The sequence below is a fragment of the Augochlora pura genome, chromosome 2 (assembly GCF_028453695.1).
Source record: "Augochlora pura isolate Apur16 chromosome 2, APUR_v2.2.1, whole genome shotgun sequence".
Classification (NCBI taxonomy): domain Eukaryota; kingdom Metazoa; phylum Arthropoda; class Insecta; order Hymenoptera; family Halictidae; genus Augochlora; species Augochlora pura.
In genome coordinates, this window is record NC_135773.1 from 17632567 (window position 1) to 17643550 (window position 10984).

A 10984-nucleotide genomic window follows, 5' to 3' on the forward strand; every position below is an offset into this window, starting at 1 on the left:
TCATAATTATGGGCACATTTATCGTACTGCCTGTCTGAAAAAGTGCGGGTATAATTTACCATGTAAAAAAGAGAGACTCTCGTAAATCGGAAGAACGGGCGTAACGCATCGAGTAATCGTAATCCGCTGGCCCAGCGTCTTTAATCAAAGGGCCGCTACGGTTTCCAAAAATACCGTTCAGCAGAATAAAGCACAGTTAACGTAAATATTTTTCCCGTTGTTTTCCGGCACGCAATATCGACCTCGAATCGAATCAGCACAGCGAGAGACCGACAAAGGGGGAAACATCGTCGAGCAAGGAGACCGAGTGAGTTGTTCGCGCGGCCGATGGAAACATCCGATGCGCTTTTTATTTTCCGCTCCTCTTTTTATTTCTCGTTTTAATCGAAAAAGCCTGCCGATTTTTCTGCCTGTCCGGTGAAAATTCGTGGCAGCCCGTGCCGAAATTATTATAGCCGGATTCGTGGAATTTCTCCGCGGACGCGGACGCGTGCACATTGCACGCCGTTCCCAACCTGGCCTCGATGATAAAATGGTATTCATAAAATTGTATCCGATCAAATTCCAACAACGTAATTCGTAATACGATGATCGTAGACGTTTATCGTGTGCCAAACACCGTGGAGAAATTCCCCGATCGTTTTTAGAATCTCAGAATTTCACGAAGGTGTACGCGACCAAGACTGTCAGTAGCATCCTCGGTCAGTAGTTACAAAATTCCACCCTTTATGCACGAATCTATTCCGACTCGATTGCCAAGTTATTTTCATTTACATAAGATATCTGCATTTTACCTCATTCTTACATTTTATGTATAAGCTTCTCTACGATTTTTGAAATACAATAAAATTGCGTACAGTCGTTATTTTAGAAAATGATAGCGTAAAGGATTAGTAAATTGTATGTAAGCGTAATTGAAAGATAGTAGATGAGAAAAGTATGGTACACTATAAAGACGTAGCAGTTTTTGGATCATTTATATCTGTCCTTTAACATTCCTCTGTGATTATAGTGACAATAAAATCAAACATTGAATCGATTGCATGGACCAGCTTGTTGATAACTAAATTGCGTTTCTCCATACAGCATGTAAAAATATTTGCAGTAATTCTAAAAAATGGAAACTTTGTGAATTAAGAATAAGAGATCGGCATTTTTAAATTCTTTGAATTGCCATATTAAATCGCAACTGTTTTATTTTTCCCTAAATCCATAAAATTTGCAGTCTATCGATAACTATATTTGTGGCTATAAGGAAAAACGCCCCAAATATACAACTTGCAGCCCTACTAATACCAATTGATACTGTTCAGAACTTTAAGCTACAATATCTCGGAAATGAAAATATGTATCGTGCGGCATTCTTCCTTAAAACCACACAAATGGGAAAATAATGTCAGAGGAGAATGATAGGTTTAAAGAGACATTATAAATAAGGTATCTAAGATGCTCAAGTGAAAATTAAAATACACCATGTATATCGGCAATTGTAATCAACAGGTACGAGTTGATTATTTCGCAACTCGAGCAGAAACTCAGTCGTACGAAGATGGATCTCGAAGAGGCGCTGCAGAAGAAGTCTATGGCCAAAGAAAAATACAAAAAGTGATTGTTTCCGGTGAATTTGTGGCTTAGTCAACGGCTTGTAGTCGAAACAGGAAACACATTTCCATCGATTCGTATTAAGAATCGTTAATTTAAGACGAGTTTATGAATTTACGATAAATTCGATACGTCGACAATTTACTGACAAGTATGCCTAAAACATATTGCAGAAACCTGGAGCATGCGAAAGCAGAAGCTCGAAAAGAAAACGAAATACTGCAAGAAAGGATCGTTCGAATTTGCACGTCCGTCCTTGAGAATTTCGGCCCTCACGGCATGGCTGATAAAAGAGGGAACAGTTACCAATTGAAGTGCAGCAAACGTCTGAGGTGTCTCTCCAGCAAACTGCATAAGAAAGTAAGTGCACAAATCGAATCGTTCGAGTTAATTACAGCCTCTATCGCAATGCTTTCGTTCACATTTTTCCTAACGATTATTCGAGTCTTTATGCATTCGAATGCATAATTTGAATTAATTTGAATTTGAATGCAACTTTGCCGAATAATCTCGCGTATCGAACAGCAGACATGAAGAGCAATTTCTTTTTTATAATTATTAGATATGTATATATTTTTTCCCGATTTCCAACAATAATCAAAAGACTTCCTGCAGTAAAAGTCAAAGTAATTTTGTCAGTTGCGCATGGCAGTGATGAGATCGAACAAACTGAGACAAGAATTGGCGAAGACTAGGGCAACGCTGAAGACAAAAGCGGAGAAATGCGATTCGATGCATAAATGCTTCGAGAAGCTACAGCAGGAGATGGACGCTAGCGAGATCAACTTGAACAAACTGATCGCGGAGAACCTGGAGCTTCGTAAGAGGATAGAGGACACTCGTGAATGGGTGCAGCATAATGTCGGCAAAGAGAGTCACGAAAGAGTCAACGCTAATCATTATCGGTCCATGCAGTGGAGCAGGGAACTGGTCAACTTGAAGAAGAAGGCTGACGAGGACTTCATGACGATCACACAATTGAGGAACAAGTGAGGATGTATTGTTATTTATTATTAGTTTTATTACTTTTTATTTGTTATTCAATCTTTACTTATTATTATTGATTTATTTGAAAAGAAATACGGTGGGCAGCGAAATTGAGTTAACACTTTTAATGCGGTATAATTTTTTTAAAGCGGGTCTAAATGACGTGAATTTTTCTATAAAAGTTAGAGGAGCCAGTTCACTGTACAATGATTGAATACTTTTTATTCAAATTTTACTATTACTTGAAGTGAAAAGAAATATTAAGAAACTGTTGTTTCTTCACTTTTTCATCTGAGTCTATTATGAAAATTTAAAAAATGATTTTGGTAGTTCTCGGTAACTCATATGCTTGTTGAAAATTACATTGAAATTATTCCGTGAAAAGCATCTGTATTCGCGATCTTTGATTGCTTTGTTACGTACGGAGATTTTCTCCCGACGTTTTTCTTTCCTTCTTGAGAGCATACGCTAGATAACGTCGGCGGTGAACACGGTCCTTTCGTTCAATAATAGAATATTTAATTCGCCGTATAGGCGCGAGTTCAAGAAGGGTCACGCGTTTCCGATTCTCGGTACCCGCATGTCCCAAGAAGAGAAAATTTTTCTGTAGGATAAAGTTACCTGAGATGATGTCAGATCTACCTCATTTCCGGATTATTAGACATTTTTAGTACACCCTAATTTTTTTATCTCTGATCTAGATTGTTGCGATCGGAATCGGCGAATGCCAATAAAGGATTTTTGCTGAACAGCTACAAAAGTCAGTTGGCAGATTTGAACAAGGAAAAAGATCAACTACTGTCGAAAATCAGCAACTTGGAGAACGAGATTATAGCCGTGAAATCGAACAATTCGCAATTAAAAGCCAAGGTATTTAATAAATGAAATTGAATAAATAATTCACGGATCTTTTCTTTTACTGATCTGAATCGTTCTACAGATTTCCGTGTTGATTACCGAGAAGGAGAAGTTGCTTTCTCGCAACGAAAAATCGAAGATTGATTCAGAAAAGGTACAAATAGAACACAATAAAGATTTAGTGAAGTCTTTTAAAAAATTATTGTAACATATACTTATAACATATTGTAAATACCGACGAGAGCGTCGATACGAAGCACGCGGTATAGCGAGGCGCACGGAGGGCCTCAGATCAAAGGAGTCATAAAGTCGCTTCCCGGAAACTCGAAATACGCTCATTGATTCTGGTTTAGGATGGTTTTGGGTATAAATACCGGACGTTTTTTAAGAAACGACGAAGTCTTGTTAAAGCTTGCGAGCAGATGTTACACGCCCCTGATCAAGGAAACCGAGAGGTTTACCGATCGGTACCTGAGTCGCTGTACGCGTAGAGACAGATGAGAACGCGAATCCACACCAGACCTTTGGGCAGCAGTCGAGACCCTCACGGTCGCGGCTCTGGCCATCCCTCCGGTCGACCGCGTGCGAAAACTCGTGTGCCACCGTGCTATACCGAAGTCTTCGTGTCGAACCTCACACCGAAATAATGAAGACAGCCTGAGCGTAACCACCCTCGGTCGAATCAAGTGTTACACATTATAAATTTTCTCAAAAATCAAAACTAATCTACAAACGGTGTAATAAAAGACAGAGTACAGAATGAATGATCTACTCTCGTTTCCAGTCAGAAACACAAAATAGTAAAAAATTTGAAGATGTAGTCCAGCAGGAAGTTGCAAACGTAAAGGCTCATTACGAGGAGACTATTAAATCGATGACACTGAAATTATCAGCTATGAAGAGCCAGAATATGGAGTACTTGAAGAGTATGAAAGTATAAACGAATATAATATAATATGTGTTTCTAGAAATTCGGAGATGAATTCAAATTTGTGAAGAGGTGAATTTTATTTTGTATTATTCCTGTCTGATCCAGGACTTCTTGCAGAGGATTTACGACTTTAGAGGCAACTATGATAAGTATAGAAATCCAAAAGACGATGAATCTAGCGAAAAAGAGGCTCAGGAAACTGCATGCAATATTCTTAACATGACACCGGAAGAACTGTCTGGATTCATCAATGGGAAGGCACCTAACTCTGTAAGTTCTTCCTGGAAATTAATTGATTTGTCACCGAATACAATTTTTCTAATTATTTCCAAAGTGAAAAGTTCTCCATACGCGGATCAATAACATCAGATGACGTTGATTCTTAATATTTTGTAATCTTTCCATAAATATTTTAAGAAATTAATTTGAAAAATTGATTTTCTATAACTAATTGATTTATTTTGGTAAATTTTAAACTATGAATTTTAAATTGTTGGATGTAGAAAAAATTGATTTCGATCCTAGATTAACACCTGGATATTCGAACTGAACCGAATATTGGCGAAGAGTAATTTTTCCGAAAATCTGTCGAAGTTTTTGTTGAGAAAAGCAACGAGGAAACTGAAAATGTGAAAAGGAGGATTTATGAACGACACTTCATCTAATGTTTGTGATTTGAATGAAAATATTTTTCTAAATTGTTCACTTGCATAGCAAGTGTAATATTTTAATTAATGTAATATTTTGATGTAATATTTTGATTAATGGTTCAGTATTGAACGTATTTATGTTATAATTTGTATCACTTTTCTCGTGTGAAGAAAATGATTTGAAATTCTAACGCATGGTTAGTTGTTTGATCGAGAGAATGGTAGACAAACATTTTCAAATGGTGTATTTGGTATTAAAAATGTGATTAGGATCCTATGAAGTAGTAAGTATAATTCGAAGAACGATCGTCGATAAATAGGACTAAAGTACCACAAGTAAGTCGCATGAGTTATAAATAGCGATACATGTGTAGGAAAGTTGACGGAAAATCCGTAGATCACAATAAACGTTGCACATCAACTTTTATCAAACGTCTTATAATAATTCAACCGCGGTCCATTATGAAAATATCCACTGTTATACGTACGTCTGTGTTCTAAATTTACTTAAATTTTACATACTCAACATTTTTCAGAATATTTTTTAAATTGTCGGAAATCCTTTTCGCAGACTATGGAAAGAAAATCAAGATCAATCAAAATCAAGAATTTCAAGACAGGTAAGTAGAATACTATAAATGCATAAGATTCGCAATCTATTATTAATAAAGAAAAGACAGCGTATCAAAGTGAACAATGATCAGAAAAAGGCTTCCTTGGAATTGACTACTTTTGGTTGGATCGAAGAGTGAATTGACTTGGAAATCCTTGCTGAACTTGAATTTTAATTATCTGATATGAGTTCTCTAAATTTATATTGTTTATTTATTATTTATTTAATTTACATTGATTTTCGCTGAGCTCGTAGATACGATCTACCATCGCCGGACTAACCTACTTACTTTAAAATTCATAATTATCATTTTCTTAGATTCTACAAATATCATTTCTTCATCTCTATTGTTGAATAAAAAAGAATCTTAACAGAAAAATTTATTCAACTTACCCTTTTAATTAACATTCAAGGTTAAGATGTTTGGAAGAAGTGAAATAATCGTCAAGGCTTTAAGCGAATCTAATCGTCGCTAATTCAACAACTACAAGGGACGTCAATTTTCTAAAACAACAAAACTGTAAAAACTTCTCATGAGACCCGGTATATCAACTACCCAAGTCCTGCAACCCTCCAGAGTGTCATAAATCTCGATCTGAATCGATTCACAATCCAATCCAACCACAACTAAACGACTATTCAATTTTTAATTATCGCTCTGCAATTCGCTGGAGCCAGTAGCGTCAGGTGCCTTCTGCAACTGAGCACTCTGGAATCTCTCATAACCGTTGCTATCTCCATAAATCTTCCTACCAGGAACCCTATCATCATCCTTAACGCTGACTTCAGTTCCAATCTGCACCGGCCAGGGCAGTTTACCATCATTCCTAATGGACACCTGATTAGCCAGCTTCCTGTCAGTATTCTGGTCAATTGGTTCATTGTTCCTCAGACTCTCGAGTGCCATTTTTCGTCTAGCTTCCTCATCGAGATAGGAGTAGGGTCTGTCGAAGCTGGATCTTTTTAGATAAGAGTCGTAAGCGTCGTAGAGTCGTCTGAAACGGTATCCACTTGGATCAACGTTTCCTGGTATACGTTTGTAGGATCTGTCCCTGGATACCACCGGCGCCCTTGTTCCCTCATATACTCTAGGATAGTTCCTGAGATCCACTGGTTTCCGGACAACCTCCGGCAAGGTCGCATAATAGATGATCCTTTTTGGTTTTGGAGTTGGTCTGGGACCACGGTAGAGGTCCAGGTCCTCATCCCTGTACCTAATGAAGTATGATGGCTGTTTTAGTGTGGCACGTCAAATCTATTTCTCCATTCATTCTTCTACACTGCAGCCACACTAGTTTAGTACAGTCTCTTTCAGTCGCTATTAGCGTCTGCTTTATTGTTCTTTTTAATATTCCTATATTTTATTCCTGCGTTCTAACTGTATTCCTGCTTGCTATATTTCATTCTTCCTCAAATACCTCATTCATGATCCCTATACTTCGTTCCTGATTCCTATACTCGGTTTCTATACTGTGTTTGAGCATATGTACAATCCTCAATTAGATATTCTTCTACTTTCTCCGACATCCTCACCTTAAAAGTATCTATCAATAGTTACCATCATATGATTATTTCCTTGAGAAGTCTTGTATAAGGGATTATTATGGTTTTGTGGATATGATCAACGTCATTTACTACGCTTGCAATTAGACTGCTTCAATTTAAAAAAATGCTACTGTTCTTCTAATTTAATTTGGAGCTTCAATCCTATACTAAATTTGTAATTATATCGTAGACTTGTATTATACGTTTAGTATAGTGTGTTTTAAATAATAAATAAAAATCTCCGAAATAAATGACTAGATTATAACACGAAGGAAGAAAATCTTTTGGCGTTGTGAAAATTACGGAAACTTCAGCTGCGAATTAATAAATAAGAGATATAAAATAGATGAATGATTCTTACCTGTCGTAGTAGTAAGAGTTCTCCTGTGGGACATGCATATAGTAATTCCTTTCCATTCGGTAGCGATCAGGATAATAGTAACTGTACCTCCTTCGATAAACCAAAGGATCATATTCCCTATCTCTAGGCAAGTTCCTATAGTAATCATAGTCATCGTACCCTCTGTGCGTAGGCATATCTCTATGATCGTAACTACGTCTATGATGACTGGTAACGAAGTCAGCCCGGCGGTTCTGGTAGCCCCTTCCATTAGGCGACTCTTCGTCCTCCTCTGTCTGTTGGATCATCTGATCCATGCTTCCTCGATGAGGAAAATCCACCGACAATGACTGAGAGGACCAAGTCTCTGGAGAACTCATGCGTCCTTCTCGGACGTTATTCGTGGTAGTGATCTGCTCCATCTTCGTCTCATTGTCAGCATCTCGTCGGACCCTCGACACATCGTTCCCTGTATTGGCAGTAACCCCTCCGAGGCCGTCATCGGGCCGGAACACCGTCATCATCACCCCCGTATGGAAAATCTTTTCGTTGATTTCTGAATCGTCTGGTTCGTCTCGGTTTCTGGACAAGAATGGTGAAGTATTAATTTCAAAAACTACTTTGATTTAATGTGATTTAAACTGGCACGAGTTCGTTCTGACCAAAAACTTCGAATACATCATCTCAGCTTTATTTAATAATCAATTTTAAACTGTATAATACAGTATCTGAAACATTTTTCGAGACTTCAACTATTTTATAATCAAAGCAAAAATATTTTATACATACAATAAGGCTACATGCTTTATCGAGTTTGTTTCGATAAGTTTGTGCCACATATTTTGTTTTATCGAACTTGTTTGTAGTTTCTCCACATCGACTTGCTGATTTATTTGCTATACTTCATTTGATCGATCTTGCTTGATCCAATTTGTTTGATAGACTTTGTATGATAAAGTTCGATTGATATACTTCGTATGAGGAGGTTTGTTTAATTGACTTTGTAAGATCAAGTTTGTTCGATAGATTTTATTTGAAAGACTGTCTTTAATCGATCACATTTGTCGTGCTTTAATCATTTTTGTTTCAAATCTTACCCATCTCTGTTCCTCTGTCCATCGTCGGCAGCCAGCAGAAGCCGTTCAAGTCTCTCCTGGGGCTTGCTACCGAGAAAAGAGGATGTAGGAGAATTATTCGGCTCTAAAGATGCAGATTTATCGCGTCTGAGATCCGTTTGAGCATTTTCCAATTGCTCTAGACGTCCAACGCCGCTCACGGTACGAATTTCGAATGGTGAGGAGGCTGATCGTGGCCAGGATGGGTGAGCCCAGTCATAAGTAGCGTATGGCAGGACCTGCCACGCTTTGCCGATCCCTGATGCGACGATCCCCGCCAGGAAAAACAGTAGTGGGCACAATTTGGGGAGGAGCAGCCGCATTGTTTACCTGTAAGCCGTACAAAATGTACCTAGACAATTTCTAAAATTTGTTCATGCTTTATTATTAGTGATTTTTAGAAATTTTCTCTAGGAAACTCAACAAGTTTCTTTTTTAAACGAGCACTTTATTAGGGAAAGTATATTTAGCGTACTGCTGACAATAATTTTCTTAATGCAGAATCTTTGGAAATTCCTTTGTAACATCTCTTTTAGAAGTTTCTTCCCATTACATTCAGAATCGATGAACATTCTATTAATGTATAATTTTGTTTAATAGATGAACAATGTAGTCTCGAAGAAATGAGTTTTTCACGAAATAGCAATTGTTTAGTGCAAAATGACAATTTTTCTATGAATAATATCCAGATCAATCATTGAAGAAAAGCTTTTCATTCATCAGTTAGACAAACCCGCGTATCAACAGTCTCTGTACAGCTGTTTAACTTCATATTGCTACTCACTCATTTCTCAACATTTTGCATCCAAAAAATTCGTATAAGTTCTACAATGCACGTACTTTTAAATTGCATACTTGTTTCAAAGAAAACGTAATTCATCTTTCTAAACCAAACGAAAAGCTAGAAGCGGCAGAAATTGTTATCAAACTATGTCGACGAATGCTAGAAGCTTTCGCCCGAACTAGGAAGGCAGAGATTATTATGGAAAAAGAGAAAAAGAACGAGGGGCGACAGACGTTTAATGACCGTTCCGTCCGGTAGCCACGCGCGGTCAGATGAGATCATCCTATGGTTGCCGCGTGCAGTCCGATTCCCCATAACAAATATAATTTGCCAGCCGTTTCCGCGGTATTATACTGAGTTCCGGACAACATGTAGATCCGGTCGCTGGCGATTGTTCACTCGACTACATTTACGGTGGCATCCTCCGCTGGGAGAGATCGAACTAGAAACCAACTTGTTGATACGCGTGTAAGTTCAATGCACTGCTCGGCTGTCGATACTGATTCCGGTTGCGAAATTTTGAATAACAATGGCATCTCGAAATGTCGAACCCTGGCTCGCTGCAAGCTGCTTCCTATTAATAGAAACAGTGCAGCATCTATTCTTCTCTATGCTAATTCGCAGGAAAGTCTGTTTTTGTGCAACAAACGTAACAGTGATTTTTATCGTAAGTTTCCAACACACACTTTTAAGATGTGTAACATTTACGTGTTTTACTTTTCCATTCTTGACTTCCTTAGTTAATTTATGAGCACACTTAAACAAACTACACAGTGCAAATACAAAATACTCTGTATCTTAAGATTCTTTGAAGATTGGATGCTACATTTTAATATTCTATAGACATTTTGATCAGCCATGAGACAAACTAAAAAGATAAACGTTAAACAAAATGATGCTGTACTAGCACAGTTTAAGGAATCGAGTTTTTCAAATGATAAAATTGTAGAATGATTAAGTGGCAAAATGTTAAAATGATTGAATGACAAAATAGTAAAATGGTAATCATGAAACAGTTAAATGGTAGGACAGTTAAATGATTTCGATTTTCGATCGTCGATCATTCTGCAAGCCAATGGACCGTATCGAATGAGATCCGTTCAAGGCGGCTTCGCGCGAGTTGTTATCCTTGTGGAACAATTGCGAGGGCGACAGATCTCCGGACATTGTACACGTCGGAAGAAACACGGAAGGAGAGGATAGGACGTGTTAGCGGAACAAATCGGCAACAGGATCTTCTCCGTTATAGCATCAGGATCGCGCGATTATGGTCACCATTTTACAGTTAACCGGCGAACCGTTTTAATTCGTAATTATATTTCGGTAAACGCTGTTCAAGGATTAGAATTTCGGTGACATAATTGGACAATATAAGAGAGAGAGAGAGAGAGAGAGAGAGAGAGAGAGAGAGCGAGAGAGAGAGAGAAGTAAACTTTCGTAAGAACCGACGGAATCGGTGCTGATGACTCAATGATTCGTTGCTGAGTTGAAACCAGTTTCTTTGATTTTAAAAATAGAGGACTATCTTATTTTCTTGAGCAAAAAAGGTAATTGTTCAA

General features: G+C 37.8%; 2 protein-coding genes across 2 annotated transcripts in view; one reads left to right on the forward strand and one right to left on the reverse strand.

The window, feature by feature from the left end:
* LOC144478264 (uncharacterized) overlaps positions 1-5011 on the forward strand; it is a 96774-nt gene extending 91763 nt beyond the window's left edge. The window contains exons 5-12 of the mRNA XM_078196030.1: positions 1501-1605; positions 1776-1962; positions 2242-2591; positions 3291-3459; positions 3530-3601; positions 4232-4381; positions 4484-4648; positions 4904-5011. Coding sequence (XP_078052156.1) covers positions 1501-1605; positions 1776-1962; positions 2242-2591; positions 3291-3459; positions 3530-3601; positions 4232-4381; positions 4484-4648; positions 4904-5011 — 1306 coding nt within the window. The remainder of the gene's footprint in view (positions 1-1500; positions 1606-1775; positions 1963-2241; positions 2592-3290; positions 3460-3529; positions 3602-4231; positions 4382-4483; positions 4649-4903) is intronic.
* A 1276-nt stretch (positions 5012-6287) lies between these two features.
* LOC144478305 (uncharacterized) lies at positions 6288-8964 on the reverse strand. Its single transcript, XM_078196073.1, has 3 exons — positions 8624-8964; positions 7548-8108; positions 6288-6855 (listed from the first exon to the last, which is right to left on the reverse strand). The coding sequence occupies exons 1-3, from the start codon at positions 8962-8964 to the stop codon at positions 6288-6290; spliced, it is 1470 nt and encodes a 489-aa protein (XP_078052199.1).
* Between the last annotated feature and the right edge of the window lie 2020 nt (positions 8965-10984).